This window comes from Neopelma chrysocephalum, unplaced genomic scaffold (assembly GCF_003984885.1).
Source record: "Neopelma chrysocephalum unplaced genomic scaffold, ASM398488v2 Primary Assembly neopelma1_119, whole genome shotgun sequence".
Lineage (NCBI taxonomy): Eukaryota > Metazoa > Chordata > Aves > Passeriformes > Pipridae > Neopelma > Neopelma chrysocephalum.
The window spans coordinates 3,417,450-3,442,733 of NW_020897781.1; the positions used below are offsets into that span (position 1 = coordinate 3,417,450).

At 45.5% G+C, this 25,284-nt stretch overlaps 1 protein-coding gene across 1 annotated transcript in view; it reads right to left on the minus strand.

Annotated features, from left to right (window-relative positions):
- Positions 1-457: 457 nt before the first annotated feature.
- Positions 458-25,284, minus strand: part of CDH4 (cadherin 4) — a 426,717-nt gene continuing 401,890 nt past the window's right edge. The window contains exons 9-16 of the mRNA XM_027697374.1: positions 23,867-24,052; positions 18,209-18,462; positions 14,708-14,850; positions 10,217-10,450; positions 8,920-9,153; positions 4,652-4,791; positions 2,556-2,720; positions 458-1,157 (exon numbers count right to left, since the gene is read on the minus strand). Coding sequence (XP_027553175.1) covers positions 951-1,157; positions 2,556-2,720; positions 4,652-4,791; positions 8,920-9,153; positions 10,217-10,450; positions 14,708-14,850; positions 18,209-18,462; positions 23,867-24,052 — 1,563 coding nt within the window. The 3' untranslated portion in view covers positions 458-950. The remainder of the gene's footprint in view (positions 1,158-2,555; positions 2,721-4,651; positions 4,792-8,919; positions 9,154-10,216; positions 10,451-14,707; positions 14,851-18,208; positions 18,463-23,866; positions 24,053-25,284) is intronic.

Sequence of the window (25,284 nt, forward strand, 5' to 3'; positions counted from 1 at the left end):
TGGTCATGTCACGATTTACTTTGTAGGGTTTAGGCAAGGGCTGTTGGAGATTTCTGTTGCAATAACCAAAGGCTTTATCAATGCTATAGTTCTATGCAGCTACATTGAGTGTGACCAGGGCCCGGCAGAGGCCCTGGTCGGTATTTTGCATCTGATAACACTGAATTATATACAACATGATGACTAGTTCACCACCTGCTGAGGCTTAAAGATGGCTGTTAAGATTTTGACTCAAAACATCTTCCCCCCCCCCCCCCTTCTTTTCGACCCCAGAATGAGTCACCCCCTTAAAAAAAAAAAAAAAAGGCAAAAAAGAAACAATCTCCACAGTTCCTTTTTGTTAACTCCTTCCCAGCTAGAACTGGCTTAGGGTCACAGGGAGTGCTGCCCAGGATGGTTGTATGTTTGTTTTCATCACTCCTGAGATTGAAGGGAATCTGACACATGCACCAAAAGGCACTTTCAAATATATATATATATATATATTTTAAAAACAGTGCTTCTGTTCTAAGAAATTCAAGTTAAGACAGAGTGCCTTTCACTCTCTTTAGTCATAAAGCAGGTAAACGAGCAATATCCCAGCTGACATTAAAAAACCAAAATAACAAAAAGAAACCTGCAGCAGAGACAAGTGTTCATGCGAGACAGCTCAATATTCTAAGAAAAAAAAATGGAAAGGAAAAAGAAAAGAAAAAAAAGAAACCTCCTATATTGCCACTAAAAATAACAGTACAGTCAGCAGGGGATATTAATTAAAAAAGCTGCCACATCTGTACAGTTCTTGCTCCTGCATCGGCTCTTTTTGTTAACGTTGTCGTCTGTGGGTTTGTTGTTTTTTCTTTTTCTTTTTTCCTAAATTTTTTTCTTCTTCTTCTTCTTCTTCTTCTTCTTTTTTTTCCTTCCTTTTTTTTTTTAATTTTTTTTTTTTTTTTAAATAACATGAGGTCAGTTTAATCTTCCTCGCCTCCCCCGTACATGTCCGCCAGTTTCTTGAACCTGGGCCCCCAGTCGTTCAGGTAGTCGTAGTCCTGGTCCCCGGAGCTGGAGGAGTTGAGGGAGCTGACAGAGCCGGCGGTGGAGCCGCTGCCCTCGTAGTCAAAGACGAGCAGGGAATCGTAGGGGGGGGCTGTGGGGTCGTTGTCTGCTGCCCGCAGGCCCTGGGGGGGCAAACACACGGTGTTAATACCCACCACGGGGTTTTATGGTGCTAAGGAAGGGTGTCTGGGCTGCTGGGATGTTGGGGATCCCTGCAGCACAGATAAAAAGAGGATGGTGAAAAAATGAGGGTCCCAGATGCACCTCTGGGTACAGCCCTCCCAGCTGAGCCCCAGCAGAAAACCCAGTAACTCCCAGTGCCTCTGAAAAAGTGGAATGGAGCAGGAAGGGGCTTGTTTCCCAGCATCCAGCTCTGGATTTGGAAAGCTTTGTGTTCTGGCCAGTGGGTCCTTTCTGGGGTTGCCTGTTGAGATTTCCAACGAAAGAAGGAACAGCACCCTTCCTCTCCTACAATTATTTTAATTCTCATGATTTTCTTTCCCTTAGGAAAAACAAAATAAAAAAAACCACTCCTAGCAAAATTCTGCAATTAGGACAGACATGGGGTGTGAAATCCTGGGCAGAGGGTTGGGAAGCATCGCTGCTCCTGTGCGTTGTGGGCAGCAGTGTAGGCAGGCCATGGAAATGGCCTCGGGATATGGAGAAAAAGAATTGCTTTGCTGCAGCCCAGCATCAGGAAAAGCCTGGTGGAATAGACCTGCAATAAAGCAAAATGCTCCACCTTCAGAACCCTCAGCCTCAGTGTGGGGAGATGGAGCTGGTTTCACTGCAGTGGAAAGAGTTGGGATGTGTGTAAGAGCGAGTCTTCACGAGCATGGATGTGTGTAAATGTGACTGAAGGATGGGCAGGAACAAAGGAAAAAGGGGTTTTAATGATGAAAATGAGAAAAAGCACAGCAGGAAATGCATGTAATAATAGAATTAAATGGCTGTAACATTTATTCTTCTGGCTTAGGAAATGGATAGCGTGCTTTGTCTCCGAGGAAATAATGCATTGATTGGTTTGTAACCACTCAATCACTCAAAACTAAAAATGAGATAAGAAAATACCAAATGGACAGATATTTTCTACAAGCAGATAAAGGAGCAGTAATCGAATATAAAATAAAGAAACCCTCTCTGATCTGAGATGAGCCTCTCTGTGCTGCAAACTCTTTGAGGCTTTACACCAAACAGAGCTTACGAGGAAGGCACAGACTGCTGAAATAATTACGAGTTCAGGAGCCAGAAATGGCTCATTCTGCCTGGGTGCTGAAAAGCATGGTGTTTGTGATATCCACAAGACAGAAATCTTGGGCCTTTTGCTTCCACTTTGGATTTTACACGTTCAATGCCTTTATTAAGGCAAAGTCCTTTGCTCGTGCCAATACTTCCCCGGGCTTGCATCAGACTTCTGGTGTGAGCAACAGCATCACTTGCTCCATGCAGTCAGGGAAACCTGACTTTAGCTGGCTGCTCAAGCTTTTAAGATGTGACACAGGACACCCTACAGAACATACCTCATTAATAAAATCACCAATATCCCCTGGATGTGGGATTACTGGTCTGATAGGATACTGTGGTTCAGCACCAATAGGTCTTTCATCCACCCTTCTGACTCCGGGTGTCTTGTTCAGCACGTGATCCATGGTCTCTGGCTGCTGGAGCTGGCTTAAATCGTAATCCTGTGACAAATGGGAAGGCACAGTGTGAAATCAAGGGCTTTTTATTCAGATCATCTACTCACCCAACGTGCAAACAAGTTGAGAGCTGTAATTCTGTTTCCGCTGAAGTTTGAGGGTAAATCTTATCCCTGGGCAGGCAGCTCCTCTACCTAAATTACAGATGAACCTGAACTCTGAGTAGCTCATAAAATTGCCCTCCTAAGAGTGCATCTTGTAACATAAGTTAAATCAAGTATTTAAATATTTTCTGAATATTTCACACAGCGTCTAAACATTTAGGATAAAAACCAGGCTTTTGTGTGCTTGTGCAGAGGTGTATCCATAACTTTTTGATGAAATACACAATATAATGTAGAGACACAGTGTTGGTAGACATATTATTGCAATTACATTTCTGCAGAAGCAAAAACATTAAAATGTGTATTGCATTTATGCATGTAGGCCTTTCAAAGTAATTATGTTCTTTTTGCTTGTGAAAAATCCCAAGAGAATAGGTTTCTATCATGGAATGAGAACCAGGTAATATTTCATTAAAAATGTATTCATGTAGGTAATGGTGTTTTGCTGTTCTTCCTTTGCTGTTATTTTTTAACGAATCCTTTCTAAAATATTTAAGCCTACAGTGTAGTTGCCTGAAACCAGATACTTCAGCTAGTTGGAATGCTTATAACAGTACTTTGTTCTACTGGTAAAACCATCCCTGTGCTCAGACGGGGATGATTGAAACTCCAGGAGCAATATTTATAAATAACTTGACAGTGACAAGAAAAAAGAAATGCTAATTGCGAGGATTTTTCTGTGGAATAAGAACTTCCCAAGTTCAGGTAAGTCCCTGCCTCAGCTTGTCATGGCAGCTCTCACCAGGCTCACCTGCTTGCCTTTGGATACCACTGGGACCTCCACAGCAGCATGTGCTGCAGTGGTTTCGTGGGCTCCTTGAGCACCAGCCCCGGTCACTGACCTTTAACCATGCAGCCCAATTGAACAAGCAAGAATAAAACCATTATATGATGTAGAGTCACACAATTTGCACGACCATTATGTTTGGGAGTGTCCCGGGCTCTTTACTAAAGAAAGTAAAAAACCAGTGACTTAAACATGAGTGACCAAACTTTGCTATTTTAGCAGAGGTAACAGATCAGTAGCAGTGGAAAAGCACATCCCAGGAATGCAGGCCAGGGAAGTTTTCGTGAAACATCAGCCTCGGTGTCTGTGAGAAGCAGCACTGCAGAAAAGCTGACGTGTTCAGGCAGCCCTTGGCTCAGGGCTCTGTCACCCAGCAGAGCTTTGCCACCGCGCGCTCCGTGGTGACAGAGAAAACCCCCAGATCTATTTGGACATTTCTCACGAACCACGTCCAGAAATTAAAAGAAATTAAAGGCACATTAGAGATGATTAAGTAAATGCAGGGAAAACCCACGGAAGCTCAGGGCTCAAGCAAGCCAAGCCAAGAGCCCGCAGCCACGGGGCTGGGGAAGGTGGCAGCTGTTGGCTGGTTTTACAAAAGTCTCTGATGGGGAATGGTAAAATACACAATTTTAACGTCTGAAGTAACAGAAATACTGTTTGAAGATGAGTGTCAATGGATTGATTTATAGTCCTTTCCCCAGGAAGCTGCCCAGGGGGTAGAAAAATCCATGTGTGTCGTGAAAGAGGGGGGGAGCTGGATGCACCAACACAATGTGGCACCAGCCTCCTGGCATGGTCCCGCTTGCACAGGAAGGTGTCCCAGTGACATGCTGAATCTCCTGCACTTGCTGGCTCTCACCAATGTCCACACCACACCAGGGAAGCCAGTAAAGCTGCCTGGTCACAAACAAGGGGAACACAATCCTTTGCATGTGCTGTAGTGAAAATTATGTGGTTTCTGCTTTTTTGAGAGTATAGTTTGCACAGCTCCTCCTTGGCCACAACCCACAGGTTCCTCTCACCTGGTCTTCCTCTCCACCTCCCTCTTCGTCGTACTTGAGGATGTTGTCCCTGACGTCGTCCTCGGGGTCGATCAGGAGCTGCTTGGTGTGACGCTCCTTCTCCCGGCGCTTCATCCACACCACGAACAGCAGAACCATGGCTGCAACGGGGAAGAAGGTGGGTGAGCTGGGACCTCCCACAGCACGAGGCCAGGCTGGAGTGTCCTAACACCTCACCTGCCCTTGTCCACTATGGAGAACCTCACTGGCTGCTGGCAGGAGGAACAAAATGTTATCGTACTGCATGTTCTGATTTTTAAAGAAGAGATCAGTGAGAGACATGAATACTGTGACAGGTCTCCACTGCAAACATTTCTTGAAGATCCTGTCACCAACGCTGATTGAGATGACGTTTATCAGGAGTAAAACAATCAAAGGAAAAGAAAACAGAAAGTGTGAAAACTGCAGCTTTCTGAAAAAAAATCCTGAATTTTTAGGATTAGATTTCCACCTTTATTTTATTCTGGGGTATAAAATAAAGACAGAGGGAAGAGAGCTGCAGACAAGGAAATGGATACAGACACCCAACACCTGTGCACAAGGGGCTGTTCCAGCAGTGTGACACAGGTTCAGCCCATTCAGGTGACAAGCCCTGAGTGTGACAGTCACTTTGCTGTTGTCTGCAGTTGGTCAGGCAAGACTGGCCTGGGGAGGCTGCACAACACTAGGTCCTGTAATCCAATTTGGACTCCCCCATGTTCTTCTTTGGTCCATGAGGGAAGCTCTTTAGACTTCCAAGATCACATTAGCCAGGACATTAGCACGTGCATTTGGCCATCCACTTGCAAAGCAGATCTGAGATCATCTGAAATCCTTTCAGAAAGCAGGGACAGCTTTGCAGAACAAGGGAGAGCAAATCTGGTAGCACACAGCCAAGCTCCTCAGGCATCAGCATCTGCATGCCAGGCTTGGCTAATCTCTCTCAGTACAGTAACAGGGACAGATGAACAGTTCTTGAATCATGAGAAATTTTTCCCTTCTTGAACAGCTTTACCCACAGGGAACACTGGCTCACTGCTCCACAATCTCACCCTCCAAAGGGCCACATGCATCCCAGGGGCTGTGTGCTCCCTGGGAATTACTGCATGGAAGTCAATATGGGAACTGAAGTCTCCATTAACATAAGGCAGCCAGACCTTGTCTTCTCCAAGAACCTGTTAATATACTCACTTTCATTCTCGTACTCAGTAGCTGCAAATAATGTAATTAAAAATGAAGTTAAGCCTGGGCAGCTGATGCAGTTACACCTCCCACTGTCTGCTTTCCCCTCCATTCTCCATGCAAGCCCCACAACAAGCTGCAAAAGTGGCAATCTGCAGGAGAAGGGAACGATGGGCGGACAGTGGAAGTGGGAACGTGTGGCCCAGGCTCATTTCACCCGAGTCAATCCTCAAGTGTGGCAAACCACTGCAGCCAACACAAGCAAACCCAGGCAGGATGTGAGATCCCAAACTTTGTGGTTTTCAGCTGAGACCAGACCCTGGGAATAGGGCTGGGCAGCCCAGCCTGCAGCCCCTCCACGGGGGGAGGTGGTTAGGAGTTCTTCCTCCCAGCGCTGAAGTGTTTATGCCCAACAGGAATTCAGTGAAGTGAGCGGAAAAGGACCGGGCAGCTCATTACTGCCATTGTGTGCCAACTGGCGGCCATCCCTGCCTGCCAGCCAACAGAATTGTTTCCAGATAGTTCAGCATTTCTTTAAGGCTTATCCCACATCTATTCAAGACAGAAAAAAAGAAAAGGAAAGAAAATGTAACTCTTATCTGCAATATAAAACCTCAGCTATTTAGCAGACTATTGAAGTCCCTTTCTCGTTGTTCCTTTTCAAGTCTCTCACAACAAGATACCTGACTGGTCCACCAAGACAATATTATAATGGCTACTAGGTTTATCTTTTTATTTCTTTTTTTTTTTCTTAAATGATACTTTTTCCATGCACTTGTGGAAAAAACCGTGCCATTAATGCCTTTACAGCTACCTTGGAAAAAAAAAAGACCTTCAGAGTGTCAATGGTGGATGTAGTGCACTCTCCTTCCTTTTATTCACTCTGCAGAATGGGAAGTGCTATTACTGCTGTTAGACCCATTTTCACTCTGCATGTAGTTTTCCTTGAAATCTATTGTCTTCACCCTTCACAATTTTTTACTGCATTGCTCTTCTAAATGTGTTATTTGTGCAGCTAATACATCAGGTAGCAAGAAGAAGAAAAAAACCCCCTTTGAGCAAAGGTAAAGGCAGAAGCTTCCTTCACAGGAGCAATCTTGGATCTGTCCTCTTGCTGCTTCTTCCTTTTAAAGTCATCAAACTTTGACCTGCTGACTCTAAAATGGACAAATAGCACAAAAAAATCCCGCATCTGCCTTTTTCTAGGCTATTGTTTAGAGGTCATGATACGACACAGATAGAAAGGAGGCAAAACACTGGGAGGATGTAACAGTAAAACTGCTCATTGCAAATTACATTTTTCATCACTGATACAGTGCTTTGCAGCTCTTGAAGATAAAAAAAAAGTCAATTAGAATTACAATGAATGTAAAAATAAGCTTTTGTAATAAAAACCGTAATTTAAAATGGGATAATGTATCTGAAAATGGAAAGAGGAATCTCTTAAATCAAATGTCCTTCAGCTGAAGTTAATTTCAGTCAATAGGATTTTCAACTGTTTTAAATCGTATTTTAGCACTGGATTTATACAAGAGCAGCAAAAAGAAGACCTGCGTTTAATCACTTCTGTGGCTCCAGTGCTAACTTAAGTACACTCCCCAGTGTACTGAAGGTGGTGGGGCTGATGAACACCGTGTTTTCATCTGGGTGTGAATTCACCACAAAAACCCCTTTGCTGAAGGGAGCAGCCAAAGTATTTTTCTACTGGGACCCCACACGCAACGAAGGGCAGGAATTGCCCATCGTGGCTGGGCACAGGGATGCTTCCATGGGTTTGGCTGGGCTGGGTGAGGAGGGGGGTCTGCACAAACCCCCTGTTTCTTGCTCACTCTCCAGCCTGATCCAGTAGATCAATTACAAACCAATACATTCCCATCACTGGCCCAGGAGGGTGGATGTTTGCCCAGGGATGACCCATTCTCCTAATGGGTCCATCAGGTGACATTTGTAGCATACGTCGCTCTGTCTGCTCTCTGTTAAAACACATTGGGGGTAAATATTAAATGTGATTTAGCACCATAACTCCTATTAGCTTTAATGAGAGTCTCATGGATTCATCCTGTGTTTCTTGATGAATATTTACCTCATTGTACATTTCAGCTCTTGTTTTTATCTATTCCTACTGTGCCAACTGCTGCTTGAAGTTATAATGATATCATTTTTATTTTTAAGTGTGTGCACACATGGCTATTGGTAATGCTCAGGACTGACAGCATTGCTGGGCAAAAGGGATAGTTTTGCCTCAAGGAAAGGGATGGCCACCCCTTCTCTGTGATCCACACCCAGCCTTCCATTGCTCCTGACAAACTGGGGATTCTTCCTCTAAAAACACTCACAGTCCTCCATGATTAAGCAATCTGAGGTCATTTTACAGGCAATGGGAATACCTAGCATTGTTCTTTTCCTTGGAACAACCAGAAAACCACAGTCCCTCTGCAAGGGACTTGCCAGACTCTCATAACCAGTGGGAACCACCAGTATATCCATAGCCAGGCAGGGACCTGAGAGCTATGGGGGTGTCTGCAACAGGATTTTAGAAGAGTGCATCACCTTTTCCTGCAAAATGTGGAGAATCCTATCACACTACCTACCTACAAGTTGTTGTCAGGTATAATGAGTTTTTAAAGCTACTCTAAGTCTTAGAAAGACAAGTCTGATGCAGGTAGAGCTCATTCTGCTGATGCTGCAGTGAAGGAGGTTCGAATGCAGATGTGTGAACCAACCCCACAGCCCAAAGCTCAGGGATCTGTCCTCTGCACAGAGCTTGAAAAACACCAGTCATAGGAACAGGACAACAGGCAACAGGTTGGGAAACAAGAAGGAGGGTAGATTTAGAGTAGGTACTAGGAGGAAATTCTTTACTGTGAGACAGCAGCACAGGTTGCCCAGAGAAGCTGTGGCTGCACCATCCCTGGAAATGTTCAAGGCCAGGTTGGATGAGGCTTGGAGCAACCCGGGATAGTGGAAGGTGCCCCTGCTCATGGCAGGTGGTTGGAACGAAACAATCTTTAAGGTCCCTTCCAACCCAAACCATTCTGTGATTCCATGCCAGCCCCTGTGGCACTTACTCAGTAAGATGATGATGCAGATCAGGATGGCAATGATGGCCCCCGTGCCCAGCCCTGCAGCTGCCACGGCCCCGATGGTGGTGCAGTCGCCGTTCTCGTCGCAGGGACACACCTTCACCTTGATGACAGAGGTGTTGTACAAGGGGGGGTTTCCTGAGTCCGTCACGATGATGGGCACATCATACACACCCGCCTCCAGGTACATGATCCGTAAACTGAGCTGAGCGTAATCACCTGGAGAGACCAAGATGGACAGACAGATGACAGACACTGGTAGAGCCTTGCAGCCACACTTGTGCAGGATCCTCTGCTAGAGCAGAGTCCTGAAGAAGAGGCTCTCAGCAACACACCCAGGCAGGACAGCTTCAGATTTCTGCCCTAACAGTCTGGTCAACAACCAGCCTGTGCTTTGCAAACTACCGTGTGTTTTCACTGTGGCACTAACCTGCCTCGGTGCCATTTGCAAATCCAGTTGCCTGTGTTCAAAATGGCATCAAATGCAAATAGTAACACATGGATAATGCTTCCTGAGGCTGGGCTGCCCCTGGCCACTGTGCAGGTTCTGTTTTCACCCACCCTCCCACCTCAGGATTTTTGGGAAGCCCATTGCTCATTGATGACACGCTCAGCCAGGTAATCCCACTGTGATACAGGGATTGAGCCCTGAGCTGTGAGGGCACAAGCTGTTGCTCCTGGTCTGGCACTCTTTGCCAGACCTCAGCAAGAGCAACCAGCTATGAAGCCAAAACCAGCCCATAACTCCATGATATTTTCCATCCTCTGCTGAAACTACCAATAAGCAGAGCAATTAGGGCCATTTGTGGTTGCACGCTGCAATATAAAAATCCTTCACATACTGGTAATCTTCACACTTACCTAGCCCTCCTGGTTCCATGGTAAATTAAAAGGCTGCCTTTATGCAATTATGGTCAGAGAAATGAACATTGATCCTGATTGTGGCTTATGACAATTACACTGGAGGAACATAAGGAAGACTGATAATAGCTTTTTTCCCCTTGGCCATTATGGATGATTTATACTCTGTTCACCACTGATAACTGTTCATAATTATGAACTGCATTAAAAAAAGCCAAGTGCCAAGGCTCTTAGAGTTATGCTGCAGGTCTGATACAAATCATTCCTGATTAACTATCTTGTCTATAATGTCAGCCATAATGCGCTTTAAAAAAACAAAAATCGGATAAAAAGAGTAGCAAAGTTTGGAAGTTGGAAACCGCACGTGGCCTCATTAGCGAACGAGAGCCCAAATGTCCTCAGGATTGCCTGCCCCATTTACCATTCAGCCGTGTTATGGTCCAGTTCTTCCTCACCGCAGATGGCACACTTGGCAGCTCGAAGACGAAGGGCCCGACGTTTGGATCGATGTCAGCGTCCGCGGCTGTGATGTTGATGACATTCAGGTTTGGCTTTTCACAGATCTGTGCCTCCTTTGGCAGGAGCTCGGGAGCGTTGTCGTTGATGTCGATTAGGTAGATCTGCAGAGTGCCGGTGCCGCTGGCGGGGGGGATACCTGCACGGGGGAGGCAGAGCCAGACACGGACCCGTGGCCATCACTCGGGAAGCAGTGGGATCAACAACGCCACGGACCAGCCCCCTCTCTGCCTTCCCATTTCAATAAACCAGGCTATTCACCTTCCCTCCTTGGACCTTATGAGGGACATACTGCACTTTCATGGTCCCTTGCTTTATGAGTTATTATTAAAACTTCCCCAAGCCTCCTAATGTTGTTTTTCGTTCCTGCAGAACGCTGAGGTTGAGTCCTGCAGATCTGGAACCTACAGCAATGTCCTTAGTCAAACTAAAATTACAAGCAGGTGATGCCAAGCTGCTCCTGTAAATCTTGGTAATGGCTGTTTTGAAGAAGAACAAACACTGGAAAGATAGCTGACAAGAGGAAGAAGAGGGCTTGGAGGGGAAAAAACCCCAAGTAGTGTAAACTTTTGTTCAGCATTTACTGTAGCACCTGTTGGCCAGGTACAGATTTGCAGACCATTACACTGCTTCAAAGAAAGCCCAACTCTCCAGCCTGTACCACATCCAGCTCCAGCTTTAGTGGTGAAAGGTCCTTGTTGGCAGCCTACAGTAAGAGTCAACCACCACTGAACACGTTTGGTGATGCCACTGACCCCCACAGCAGCTGATGTCCCAATATACAGTTCTCCATCCTCTCTACATCTATCCCAACCAGCAGGGATTCTGCAGCACAGCAGTCCTGGTCCTCTGGCCCCTTCTTGATGGAGAGCCAAATTTGTCTGACTAATGACCACTTAAACAAAGTAATACCTGTCCTGGCAGGAGAGAACAGCCTTCCCAGAAATGGCTCAGTATTTTTTACTTCTCTCCCCACACATTTCTCTGGCAGCTCTGTGTTGGCCCGATCACTGACTGCCTCCCTTCTCAGGCAGCGTTGCTTCAGCAATTATTTTTTAAGTATGTACTTTCAGTCCTGGCTTTTCCTCCCAGTGCTGGATACAAAGCTACAAAAACCACTTCCCCACCAGAATTCTGCTTCCACAGACTTTCCTTCCCACATTCCTTTCTCCATTTCTCAAGGGAGCCGTGAAAATTCTGAAGGAGCCTTGGAAATGCTTCTTTCATGGTTCCTGCATAAGTTCTTCAATCACTCATCTCATCCTTTCATCTAGTAAGCACGGGGGTAGGTGCTTACCCTCCAAAACAATGTCTTTTGATCAGCCTTGAAAGGTTATGGAGGGACAGAGAGACCATCAGGACACTGGGGCTGAACATGAAAACTGACTTTCAGGATGAAGCAAAGTGATTTTAGTGCTTTCACGTTACCCAGAATATCTTCTGGGATAAAAGCAAGGCTCCCACTGTAACCTCTGAGACAAACTGAACACAAACCCTCAGTCCTGAGAGGCACTAACTGGCACGTGGCTGAAATAACCTGCAATTGCTGCACATACAAATGCAGTTTTGTTGGGCTATTGAGTATTGTTGGGCTCTGTGTCCTGGTACTTTTGTTTCTTTGTGCTCCTGAGTGCAGTTCTGGGGCAGTTTCAGGAGAAATGAAAAGCAAACAATTTTTTAAATGGCCAAGTGGAACCATGGAACATTTGACATTATTTCAGCTGTCTTATGTGGAGAGAGCAAGGACACAGATAGAGCAGGTACTGATATAAAATGAAGGATCCTTTGATTTTATGCTTGAGAAGAGGACTACCATCACATCCCTCACTTCAGAGGAGAAGCTGGTCCGCTCCCTGAAATTAAGACTGAAATACTAATGACAAAAGAAAGAGGAATACACAACCTCTACATCTACACTTAACTTTTGCATTCTTCTTCACTGCCTTTTTCACAGTGCCAGAGTCCACACTCCCGCAGAAAGGTATAAGCCGAGGTTTCACGTTCAGCTGCAAGCAGGAGTCACTCCCATCCTGCTTGTGCAAAAATTTCTAAGGAACCTGGGCCACTGTCCTGATAAATCATGGCAGAAATGAAGTAAGCTGTGCCTGTGGCTGACCAGCATCTTCCTGTCATTGAGTGCAGAAAAGCAGGAATATGCACTCAGCCTGTTTTCCTACAGTACTGGGCCCCACGGGTGAATTCCCATGAGGTCCTCTGATATTGAGGAAGGGGCAGGAACCTCCTTCCTTCACAGACAGACTCTCTCTCCCCTATTCAGCTCCCTATTTCATGAAACCTGCTGGAATATGATATATTTAAGTTCTGTGAGCTTCACTGTGAGATTGGCTGAAGGGTTCAAACACTGCCAGGCTCCACACTTGTGTAGACACAGTGTGATCCAAGAGACTCTGTCTCCTGGGAAACCAGGTTAAAACTGTGCTGTCAATTAGGATTCCCCTTTTACCCCCTTACATTGCAGCCAAGACTTTTCCTAAAGTGAGTATCTTTGCACTGTAGCCCAGGGAGAGAAGGAGAACATGTCCAAGGAGTATTTGGCTAAACTTCTTCTTTTCCATGTACTGAGAAGCAAAAAGAACTTCAAGGAAAGAAGGCACTGCTGCTTCCTCAAAAAAGAAAGAAAAATCCCCACCAAAACCCTTGACTCAAACCCTTTCTTTGATGCTGGAGAACCTGGAACTTGGGAGAAATGTGGAAAGAGTCTATTAGCCTAGATGAAACTTCAGCTGTTATCCTAAGCACTCTAGACAGAATTTTAAATAAGGTGTTGCTTTATGTGCATTTTAATGGCTGCAATATACCAGTGATAGATTAATTTTTCAGACTAAAGAGATTTATCTAGGTCCTCACTTTCTGAGCTGCTGAATGATGGATGGATGTGGAGGTGCCGATGCACTGCAGCATCAGCACCGAAGCCAAGGAAAGGGGTTAACTCCACATCACATGGTACTAAGTGCCCAGGATTTGCAAGGTCAGACGGTGAGGATTTGGTTGATGGGTTCAAGCTCTACCACTGCTTTTGTGAACAGCCTTGGCCAACTCATTTGACCTGTTTTACCCTGCGGTTCTTGCAGGTGACCATCATTAGACCGGCTTGAGAATATTTTAGATTTTGCTGCCCTGGCTGCCTTCATGGAGGTGAAGCTTAAGATGGGGCAGTGGGACCAGTCCTACCATTCATGGCACATAGAAGGGGTAAAATGCACTTCTTGGTACAGCTCCTCAGCCCTGAAACTCTTCCAGGAGTTTCTCTCACCCCTGTTACCTGGGTTGCAATGACTGAAGTGATGCCTGGAATCCCAGAGGGAGAAAGTTTTCATTAGCCCTGCGAGCACCACCATATCAGCTCATAGTAGCCATGGCACCTCCAGCCTGAGGGATGACAAGATCTAACACAAACACTGCCCTGAAAGCACCTACAGAGTTCGAGCAGTATACAAAGGTGCTCACAGCCAAGGCCAGACTTAACTGTGCTGCTGAAGGATGGCTCTGGTTTGAGTGAGTGCTCAGCACCCTGCAGCAGGAAGGAGAGGGCGGGAGAGGAGGAGGAAGGCCCTCTCCTTACCCTGGGAAACTCCTGAGCCCTTGACAGAGCCTTTTCCAGCTGGAGGAACTGATGAATGAAATATCAGCACGGCCATGTTTAGGTATGGTTAGCAAAATTCATCAGCTTCTCCTAAACAGAATTAGGAAGAGAAATACAGGGCAGCAGCAATGGGCTGCTTGCCTTGAGCGAGGCCAGTGCTGAGGTCCTTAGTGCTAATTTGACCAAAAAGCACTGAGTGATCTTTAATGAGCAGAGAAGAGCAAGCTTTAACAGGACTTCTCCAAGAGAGAAGACACTGAGTGGCCTCAGTGGCTCTGGTGATAAAGCACACCAGCACCCAGATGCTCTGATGGTGGTTGCACATTTCAGGAATGGTAGTGGCAAGAAAGTGATCAGCTCCCATGGCAGACAGACAGACAGTTCAACAGGTGGGCTTATTTTTAATACCCTCCTGCCATCCCCCTACAATTATTTCTGGTTTCCTGATGGAGGGCTTCCTGAACGCCTCTGGGACGATTACCAGGACTGGTGTGCTTGGCAGCCCTGCGAGTGCACATCCCTTTGATATTTTTTTTTAAGTTCAGGCTACACCGCTACACTGAACTCCCCAAATCGATTTTCCATTTGTCCTCCCTTTCCCTTAATAACACTCTCCGTATACTGTGCACATTTAATTTACTCCAGCAATTTCCCGTCCCACTTTCACATTTTTGACCATAAAAACCTGGGAAAAAGATAACTTATACTGACAACTCTGTCAGGGCATCATTTCTCTTAATGCATCACATTAGAGTCTTATTGAAGCATGAACAATGTGAAGCCTGGGCTCACCGTTGTCAGCCGCCAAGAATGTGGCCTCGTAGACATTATTCTTAATGTAGTCTGACTCTCGATCAAGGACAGCAGCAGTAGTGATCTGACCATTTGTGGCATTAATGTTCAGCCAGTTTGCAGGATCTGACAGCTTAGAGTATCTACAGAGAAAGGAAATAAATACATGGCAGTCTTTTCACTGACATACCCTTAACATTGCTTGAGATACGGTTTTTCTGGACTCCTGACCTGTGATTCAAAGGACCTTTGGATAACTGGTTTTGTTGACAAACACAATGCTTAATTGAGTATATGGTTTTTGACCTTTGCAATTATTCAATTTCTTTCGTTTTAAAGGTTTTCCTTTCCACTGTGTGCCACTTACATGCCAGTTTCCTGCTGCCAGGAGTGGCCATAGCCTGAGGTCTCTGCAGCCAAGGAGAAATGGGGTCTGCAGTGACCACTGCATTTGTATGCCTCAATTAAAGGATGGATTCCTGTGCTCTCCTTCTCCTGATCTTGCCCTTCCTAAAATAGGTATTGCTTTAAAGTCAAGGATGTTCCTGTTTTCTGCCTATGAACAACAGTTTGGGAATACCACATTGGAAGAATGCCACTCTTTTGTATCAGAATTGCATCCTCATCAGCAATTGCCTTGGGGACACTAATCAGACCTCACAGCTGCATTGAGGTGTGGACTCAAGGGTGAAGCAGCTTCAGGCCTGCTCTCCTGCAACATCTTTATATGTTCCTGAAATAGCAGGGAAGATGATCCCGTGCATGTGGGAGGTTTGAAGAGAGCAGCAACAAGGAATTCCCTTGGCAGTCCTCAGTATCCCCAGGGCTGGAAGGACTAGTTGCCTCCCATCTACTCAGTCAACTCACAGCCCATGTCTGTTCATGCCCTATGGAACCAGCTTTGACCATGGTTTGTTTTGGGCAAACTTTTTCCATGTTCTCCAGATCAATGTGTTCTGTTCATTTTTCTCACTTGTTTTCTTGCTTTACTCATTGCTCTTGATTTCTACCTCTGTTTAGTACAGTTTGAACTGAGATGGACCATTACTATCCAACTGGAAGCTAATAAATGGCTGAACTATAAATGACTGAAATAAGCAAACAAAAGCTGAGCTTATTTTATGGCTAACTCGGACCTGCTGATAGTTTTATATAATTTTTTTGTAGTTAGATACGCAGGTGAGAGCACTAGCAGCTTCTGGTGAATATCCCTTTCCAGAAATGGGCTGTTTGAAGCAGAAATTTATAGGGAAACTTGAGCTGCATCAATCCATGTGAGCAGGAAAGCAACACCCAGCTGCACAAGCCCTTGCCAAAGGAAAGAATTACATTTTATGGAGCTAGACTCTTTGGGATGTTTTCATTTCATTTTAATACCACTGCTGTGAGGCTCCTGCCCTTTCTCTGCTAAATGACCAGGGATCCAGTTTCAAAGCTGACTTTCTGAATGTATCTGTGGCTAATGAGGATAACTTGAGGTGTGACAGTGGCCATGCCAAGCTGTGCCTCACTGGAGATGCTCCTGCTTCCTTATCTTCTATTTGTAAAAACTCTATTTCATCAAAGACTATTTAGAGAGAGACTGAAAATTGTATGCAAGGCTCTAGCAGCTGGATCAGCTCTGCAGAGTGTTTATCATGGATCTGTATAGGCTTAGCTTTTTGGGTATATTTTTTCCTAACTCGCCAATGCCAACTGTGAAGTAAAAAATAAAATATCCTTTGCACAGCTCACAAAGACAGGACCCCAAAAATGCTTCTTGCAAAGCCTGGGCATTGGCTGTCCTGATGCAACAGGAGAGAGATTGTACTGGGTTTGGAAATTAAGTGCTGGTGAATACACAAAATGTGTGTCCTGGAAGCCCTAGGAAAGAAACAATTCAAGTAACTGGCTGTTCATATTCCCAGAAAGTCTTACAAGACCCTACACATGTGATGACAGGAATGGCAGGTGCTCGTTTGGATTACAGATCACCCACCTCCACCTTAGAGGGAGCACTCAATCAGAAATGAGCTGCTCTCTCCTCTGAAAACCAGCCTTGGTACAGACATCAGGGAAATAAAGACCCTTCAAAGGCCAATACTTCAAAAAGAACCTAAGAAAAATGGGCTTGTTAGTTAGGATGGTCTTTCTCCTCCAAAGTCGCAATACCTGTCTAAAGACAACAAGATGAGGCAGTGAATAAACTATCATTTCCTAGACCAGACAGCTCTGTGCCAGGTGAAATATTTCAAACTGTTCCTGACACAAAATGTCACAACTGATGTAAGTTTAAGTGGCCTCAGCTGTGGTCACATCGTCTACTCAGGTTTTGCTAAAAATACTGCAGTCCTTACAGGCTGGGAATAAAAAGAAACAAATTTCTATGGATGTAGAAGTATCCACAAGCAGGAAATACCATTTCCCGTCTGCACAGACAGACCTGAAATAATTGTGGAAGTGTCACAAGGACTCTCATTTTCACACACACTTTTCTGCCAATTATTTCCTGGAGGGAAGGCGTGTCAGTCTCGCTCGTGGACTGTGGATTCAGTCCCCCGTCTGCCCAGGTGGGGCAAAACAGAGTGAGTGACACCCTCCCGGTCACTGCACAGACTAAAAGTGCTCTTAAAATGCTTAGATCTGACTTTTACAAAGCTAAAATTTTGCCAGCTAAATCCTTTTCATAGGGAAAGCAGCTAAGGAGGAGGTTGTGTTTGGCAGCTTGTCTGAAGAGAAATGGAAGGTCAGAACAAACTGCACTTACTGAGAGCAGGGAAGGGCTGCTGGGGAGCGTTAGTGAGACACAGACCAAGTGCCAATGGCCTGTGAATGGGCGTTTGACTGCTCAGGCAATACTGAACTATATGACACCTTAAAAGCCTGCCCAGAAGCTGTTTGTAACCTCGCCAGCCTTGCACTGAACCGGGCTGACAGCTCTTCTCGCACTGCACTTTTAAGCCAGGCTGAACCTAAATCCTCTGAAAGCAACACAGGGCATGATTAAAAATCCCAGCCATTCATTCCCTTCGAAAATCCAGGCCCAGCCCTTTCTGTGCCTCAGTTTCTCCACCTGCAAAACAGAAATAACAAAGCTGCTTTTTTTCTAAACCTCTGTGTTTATGAAGTGCATGGACAACACAGGTCAGAGCATCCCGGGAAAGGCAGAGATAAAGGGTACAGTGCAGTCCTGACCTCTGTAACAACTCAGGAACTTCTTGTTATCAACTGCTTCATTTGAAGGTGTGATCTGCCCTATGGCAAGCCGGCAACACGGGATCCAATTCTGCCTGCCCTCCCAGACCCAGCTGCTCAGAGTCTGGCTTATCTGGAGGATTGTGAGTTTACAGGCTTACGGGATACTCTGCAAGCACTTCACTGCAGGTGCCAGTCCCTGCCAAGCATTTCATTCATATCACATCAGTTAGTTTGGAAATTAGCTTTCAGCTGCTTGGCTCCCCAAACTTCTGCAGCTGAACCCCCCACCTGTACGGGAGCGCCCTGGGCTGCCTGGTGTCCCACCTTACTGCCTGCTGCATGAAGCGATCGGGGTCCACCGCTGAAAACGTTGTCAGGACTGTTCCTGTTGGCACCCCTTCCTCCAGCCTGATTAACTTGTGGTTCGTTGGGAAATATGGTGCTTCGTTGACATCTGTGACTGAAATGGTGACTCCTGCTGTCGACTGGAAGGACATCTGGATGCCACTGGCCAGGGGAGCTTGGTTTGATACCATCACTGTCAGCATGAAAGCTCTGTTCATCTCGTAATCGACTGCCTAAAACAAACAAACAAGCAAGTATAGAGCCAAGCAGAGAATGAATTCTACCTTCTGGCTGAAAGCTGCAAGATTAGAAGGCAGATATCGTTGCCTCATCTTGTTTCCTCCTGAGCTCAGTTCTTTTGAAGGTGGAAATCCAGACCAGCTTCAATCCAGTGCAGGATTTCGCCTTCCAGTGTTTGAAGGGTCAAATATTAAAACAAAATCCACAAAGGAAAAATTACAAACAGCAGGGAGGATTTGCCCTATTTTTCGTTCCAATGCTAAATGGTTTCCAAAAGAGAACCTTCCTGTGAGAGTGGAGCATCAAATGAACAAACCCACCCAGGGCTGCTCTAATGCAACAGGTGGAGCCTGTTAAGAGGGATGGGACGGGTACTTAGCAGTGCTATTAGCACTGAAAACTGCTGACTTTGTAACTAGGACGGTCTATGGGACCCATAAGCCTGAAGGGCTCTTTATTTTCCCTCTTAAATGAGTTTACAAGCAACGGTGGAGCTGCCAGGAACAACGCCTGGCCTGGTTAAGCAGGTGGTCCTTCCAGTGGGACCTCTGGTCCTCCTGCAAGGCACCTCCTTATCCCCCGAGGTTTCCTGTACACTCCTACAGCTGGGTATTGCTGCTGGGAGGTCACAGATCTCTCCTCAACAGGCATGTGAAGAGGATGTGTCTCAGGAGCCAGATGAGTGAAAAGCCTTTGCTGGCACGACTGACTGAACCCAGTATAATAATAATAATTTCTAAACCATCCCACTAATTATTACGAGGGAAGTTGCTAATCATCTGCCAGGGAGGCTTGAGTTATGCAGGATCACACCTCTGCTTGTTAAAAAACGCTTTGCCGTGATTTATAAATTTAGAAGCACAACCACTCTCCCTAATACCTTCTCCAGCGCTGAGTCTGCAAAGCAAACACTCACGGTGTAAAACACCACTGACTTCGGCAGGGCTGGGCTCATTTACATCAGCAAGATCTGGCTGCCATGTCCTGTTTAATACCCAGTATTGTCAGGAGAGAAATCAAATCATAGGAGGCTACACGAGAGAAACAAATTTCAGGGGCAAGAGGTAAAACAACGGAATCTCTATTTGATTGAAGTGCAAATGTTCCCATTGCTAAATGATTTCCTGACAGGCAGGGCCAACATTTAATAAATAAAAGGAAGCATAAAGATTCCCAGTACACCCACCCTTGCTGACTCACAGACTTGTACTGCATTCAAAAATGATGCATTGTAAAAGTTCCCAGTTAAACACTGTTCAAGGCCTTGAAACAATTTGACTAATGTGTTTCCTCAATTTCTTTTCACAACCCTCAAATTTATATTCCTAAAATATTAATTCTCTCTTTTTTTTTTTTTTTTTTAATGCTGGCCTGTTTGCTAACCTGCTCACAGCCAGTCTGCACCTCCCTCCCCACAGAGGTTCAGAAGGAGCAGGGGGGCTGAGATCAGCAGTTCCATGGGGAATGATGTGGGAAACTCCCTGCTGATGATGCTCAGAACAACACTGACCACACACACCTCTGCTAGGATGTGGCCTCATGCAAGGTAGTTGTTTTTTCCTCCCCAAAATGTAGAGCTGTTTACTCAGCTTCTTCCTCTCCCTTCTGGGAGCAACAAACCCAGGGCTGCAGAAAAGCCATGCAGGGAGCAGGGTTGGACTGGGATCACCCATCCCATCCAGAGGCATAAGTGTGGCACAGGGTGGCACAGTGTCCACCACACTTCAGTCTGCAAGACAGAGATGGTCTGCCTCCATCTCTTCTGTGCCCATCTGAGCCCTATTTCACACAGTTTTGTTGAAAAAAAAAACGTAAAATCAAGGTCCTGTGATGTCCTGGCAGCATTCGTGGTATTGACCCCTGTGGGACAGCAGCCCCTTGAGGCAGACATAGTCCAGCCCTAAGGCAGAAGTTCTTTCACACCATAATAAGCAATTTCTACCAGAACAGTTCTTATTTCTGCTCCCTAAAACTGCCTCCCTCTGAGGATAACAGGACACAGAGCACCCTGTGTTCTTCACACGGCTCTAATCCCTTCTGCCTCCCTGCATCTCACTGATAAAAGCTGCATATTGGTCATTCAACGTGGCTTTAGGGACATGGTGCACTTGGCATTGCCAGGTTAACAGTTGGACTTGATGATCTTAGAAGTATTTTCCAACTAAAATGATTCTTTGATTCTATGACAACAGGATCCTGAAAAAGCCCACAGAGCTGCTGTATTTGGGACAAGGACTTGGACACTTGGGACAGTGTTGGACTGTTGCCTGCTTTTTACTCTCATGTCCAAGAAGCACTTGACACGAAATTAAAAAGCAGCACTTTTGCAGATACCCCTTGTTGGATGTTTGTTATGGCACAAGTGGCTGTGAAATATCCCCCTGGAGATGCTGCACATCCTCCTCCTTCACGAGCATCTCCGACCTCGATGCAGCAGCGGGATGCCGAGGGCTTGCCACGTGTCCTCCTTTTCTCAAGGTACTTTTAACTGAAGTGAACAAATTTGCCTGATGTTATAGTTGAGGCAAATAATAACTGAAGCTTCGGCAGCATCTCCATTAGAAATTCACAGCTCTGATCCATGCAGAGTTTATAATAACATTTTACTTAGCTGGCTGCCACAGGGCAGCCACTGCTGCTCTGGGAGATTGTCTTCAGACTCTGCGGTGTCTCATCTGAGTGGGAAGTTTCTCTCTCCCCTTGATCAAGGCTTTCTTTGAAGATTAGGGTCTTGCACAGTTATGGAAATGGTTTGGAAAGGCTAGAACAGAAAAGGGAAATGTTACACTTCTGGTGATCAGACTGGAGCTGCAGATGGGGTTTTGCGGAGGGCAGCTGTAAAATGGCCCCCATGAGCATCATCTGAACTCCAAAGGGCTTTTTGGTTTGGAAACATTTCTGGCCCTCCATTTCAGGCCCCCAAATTCTAGTGAAGTGGTGGGATTCTTCACAGAACACCCTTCTCTGTTCTGTTGCTGTGACTGCCGTGGCCCAGACACAAGCCCCTTTGCTTGCAGCAGTGAGGAGTTACATGTAAGCAGCTTTAAAGAGCCACATTAAAATCCAGCCATGTAGGGTCTGTAAATAAATGGTTCATCACTTGACTTAATTTTTTACCTGTGTTTTCAACCTACATCACTAATCAAATCAGCAAGACACTGCTCCTACACTGTGAAGAACAAGCTCTGACTGGCCACCCAGGTTGACGTGGATACATCGTCCAGATCTTTAAGCATATTCACTTATTAACAGAGAACAAAATATTTCAAAGAAGAGGGTGGAATCCTAAGAGTCTTCCCTTCTTCACCATGAAAATTTAATCACAAGCAATTTCACTCATTCTCCTTGCTGAAAATACACCAAAAAGCCTCCCGGCTTGACAGGGGTAGGAAACTCGGGCACACAGGAGGATCAGGTGAGGTGAGATAGTGAAGACATCCAGTGCAATTTCAAGCTCTGAGCTCAGCTTGACAAGATGGGATTTTCATGTGGTTCTCTGCATTGTGATCACTGTGGCTTACACAGCAGTGGAAAGTCAACACCAGCATCACTGGTGTCTTGACAAATCTGCCCTGCGTTTTGCCTGCAAGTCCTGAATAAGGGATGGTTCATTATGCACAAGTCCTTGTGCAGCAGTGATGATCATGCAAATCCTCTGTTGTTCACTTTGAGGTGCCTTTAAACTAAAGTCCTGACACTTTGCTATATTAAAAATAAGGAGTCCTCCTCTGTTTGCAATGAAAATGTTGGCATTTTGATTTCAGACTGGCTGCTGATATCAATGGAAGCTAAATTCTAGCATTTTACTTTGTTGAGTATTTTCTATTTAAGTAGAACATATAGAGATATGGATATATGTACACTTAAACACATACATTCACCCACATACACATGTCTAGAGCTACTGCTAAGCTTGAAGAGGTTTCATAATGTTGTACCAGGTAAGGCTGTCAACCATCATTACAGAGCAATAAAGAGTGATAAATAAAAGGACCCTGCCGAAATACCATCTGGCAGGTAAGATGATGTCTCCCTTGAAGTTTCAGCAAAGTAACATCTGCAGACACACACACACATAGCCTAAGGGTCAGACAACAGGACAGGCTCACAAGCTCACACATTCCTACCAGTGTAACCTCACTGGCATTTCACTGATGTCATTTTTCCTAATACCCAAACTGTGCACATTAGGAATGACTGCAACTTGTTTAGCTAATAAGAAGGAAGCAGGGCTCTTTTTTCAACAAAGAACTATTCTTAAATCACATTGCTCCTTAAGCATTAAGAATTCATCCTAAGTTTGTGATTAAAACTTTTTGTCAGAGAAGGCCAGACTTATCAGAAGATGCTGGCTTTATCCGTCACAGTGGGTATTATCCTTCCCAGGTGCAGTGCAGGGTGTTGTGCAGCTCCTACATATCACAACAGCCTATGTGTGATGTCTTTGCTTTTTTCTGTAGTTAGAGGGAGCATCCTTAGGCATCTTATCTGGGAAGGGCTTCAGTGAATGCTGAAGGGATCCAGTGATGTTCTGGCTGTGTGTAATGACTGCAGAAACACTCCCTGGCCTCAGAAACCGAAAGAGAAGCGAATGCTCAAGTGAAGATAAAGTCATGTTCTTTGGAGGCAGGGAAGGAAACACAATTTGATACTTGCTGCAGATACCTTGAGGCTTCCAGCTCTTGTAGGAAATGGAGGGAAGAAGGGATGGTGGATATTTACAGCCTTATTTCTCAGAGCTTTTAGACAAGATCCTCTGCTGATCTAACCTAGGGGGTGGCTTTCACTTGAGTGGAGCTATCCTGAGCTGAGGGTTTGTCCCACACTGTGTGTTTATCACTTAACACTAGGAAAAGGAAAACTTCTCTAAATTTTTTCCTTCCACACAACTCAGTCAGAGGGAAAATCTCCTTTGCTTCTGTTACCAGAAAACTCACTCCTCCTGATATCTCCCCTGCACTCCCTGCTTTCACAGAGGATCACTTGACTGAGCCCTGCAGTGAAACACTACCCTTGATTCACAGCAAACCAGGGGTTTTCTGGCTCAAGAAGGGCAGGGCTGCACAGCTTAGGTCTGTTCCCTCTTACACTGCTCAAAGAGCTAAGCAGAAGTAGGAGGTGGAAGTCAGGTTTGGGTGCTGGGAGGACCCTTCAGCATGTGAGGCTTTTTGAAAGCTCATGGTGGGCTGGGCTGAGGTAGGAAACCCAGAACCAGGGCCATATGCTTGAAGTGAGACTATTCAGGACTACTGCACAGAGAGATGGGAAACAACAGATCCACGCACTTATCTTTCCAGGTAGAGAAGGCGTGAAATAACTTCAGGTGCCTGGCAATCCCTGCAGCCTTAGGTAGCTGAAAGGGTGATAAGCATGGATTTGCTTTGGCTTCCCCCTTACCTTCACCACGGTCACCATGCCCTCGTTGGTGACGGGGTCTGTGCGGATGGTGAAGTGGCCGGAGGGGTCCCCGCTGATGATGCGGTAGATGGCATTCCAGTTGGGGGAGTGAGGCTGGTCCCGGTCCATCACCGTCAGATTTGCCACCACAACCTCCACTCGGTTCTCAGGAACCTCTCCTGAATACTGCAAATAAAAAATAGGAGTGGTCACGGTGGGAGCTTTCTGTGCATCCTTGTGGCTACCTCCCTTCTCCCCTACGTCACCAGGCTGACTGGAAAACCTGTCCCATGCAGAGGATTGTGGTAACAAGCAACACATCTCTTTCTCACATCCCTTTTTTCTGGTTTTCCTATTTTTTTTTTAAACTGTGAATACTTTCCTGAACCCTTCAGAGAGTTTCACCTCTCAGCCCTGCTATCACACAGTCACTGCACGAGCTTCAGCAAATGCTCCAAGGAAGCAAAAAAAAAATGTTCTTGATATGCTCGTTCAGTTACAGCAATGAGAGAGTTAATTGTCAACAGCAGGGGAAAATGGCAGACTAAAATGTCTAAATTTTTTAGGATGACTATGTCCCTTTATCCCAAGGTATTTTGCCTCACTCAGATTTCAGTGATGGCATTTTATTGCTTCTTCAGTGATTTTACTTCATTTTCCTTCTTTCTTGCCTTTGATTTGATTTTGTCTCATTATTTGAAGTGTTTCTTGTGATTTTGCCACAGCCTTTCCTGGTGCTTAATTCTCTCATTTAGCACTGATTTTTATGGAGCATGTCCCGTTCAGGCATATCCTGACACATTAGCTGCATTCTTTCCTGCTTTCCAGTCCCTGATTTATCACACGGCTGATCAGGGATCCTGGCCTGTGAATACTTCCAGTGTTTGGGGCTCAAAAGCTGCCAGTAAGACACATTCCCAAATTTACAACTGTCCTCATCTCTCAGCATTGCCTTTTAGCAGCACTTGCAAATCAACACTCTGATTGGCATATGGCAAATTAAACACTGGGGAAATGCTGGGAGCGGCTGGCTCAGAGTCTGTAACCGAAATCCTGGCCCCAAACTGCAGGAGCAGAGCACTTCTAAAATCTGGCCTTTGGTGTGCACAAATGCCAGGTTGTGTAAATGATAATAAATCATTCCTTTGTTAGCACAAGAGTCTGTTTCCCCTGTAACCCATCTCCATCCATTGGCATCTTCCAGTTACGGATGCCTATATTTAGTATATATTATTTCACCACTGACAGGAAAAATATTCAATCTGCCTTATGCTAATGTAAATTTAAATTTGCCCTTTAGTGGTATCCTGAATGGCATCTTGCCCTCTTTTCTATTATGCACCTGTCCTAAACAAGTTTTCATTAGTGAATGCAGATGGCATCTCTTTCCAGCCATGCCGAGTGGTGGGGAAGAACAG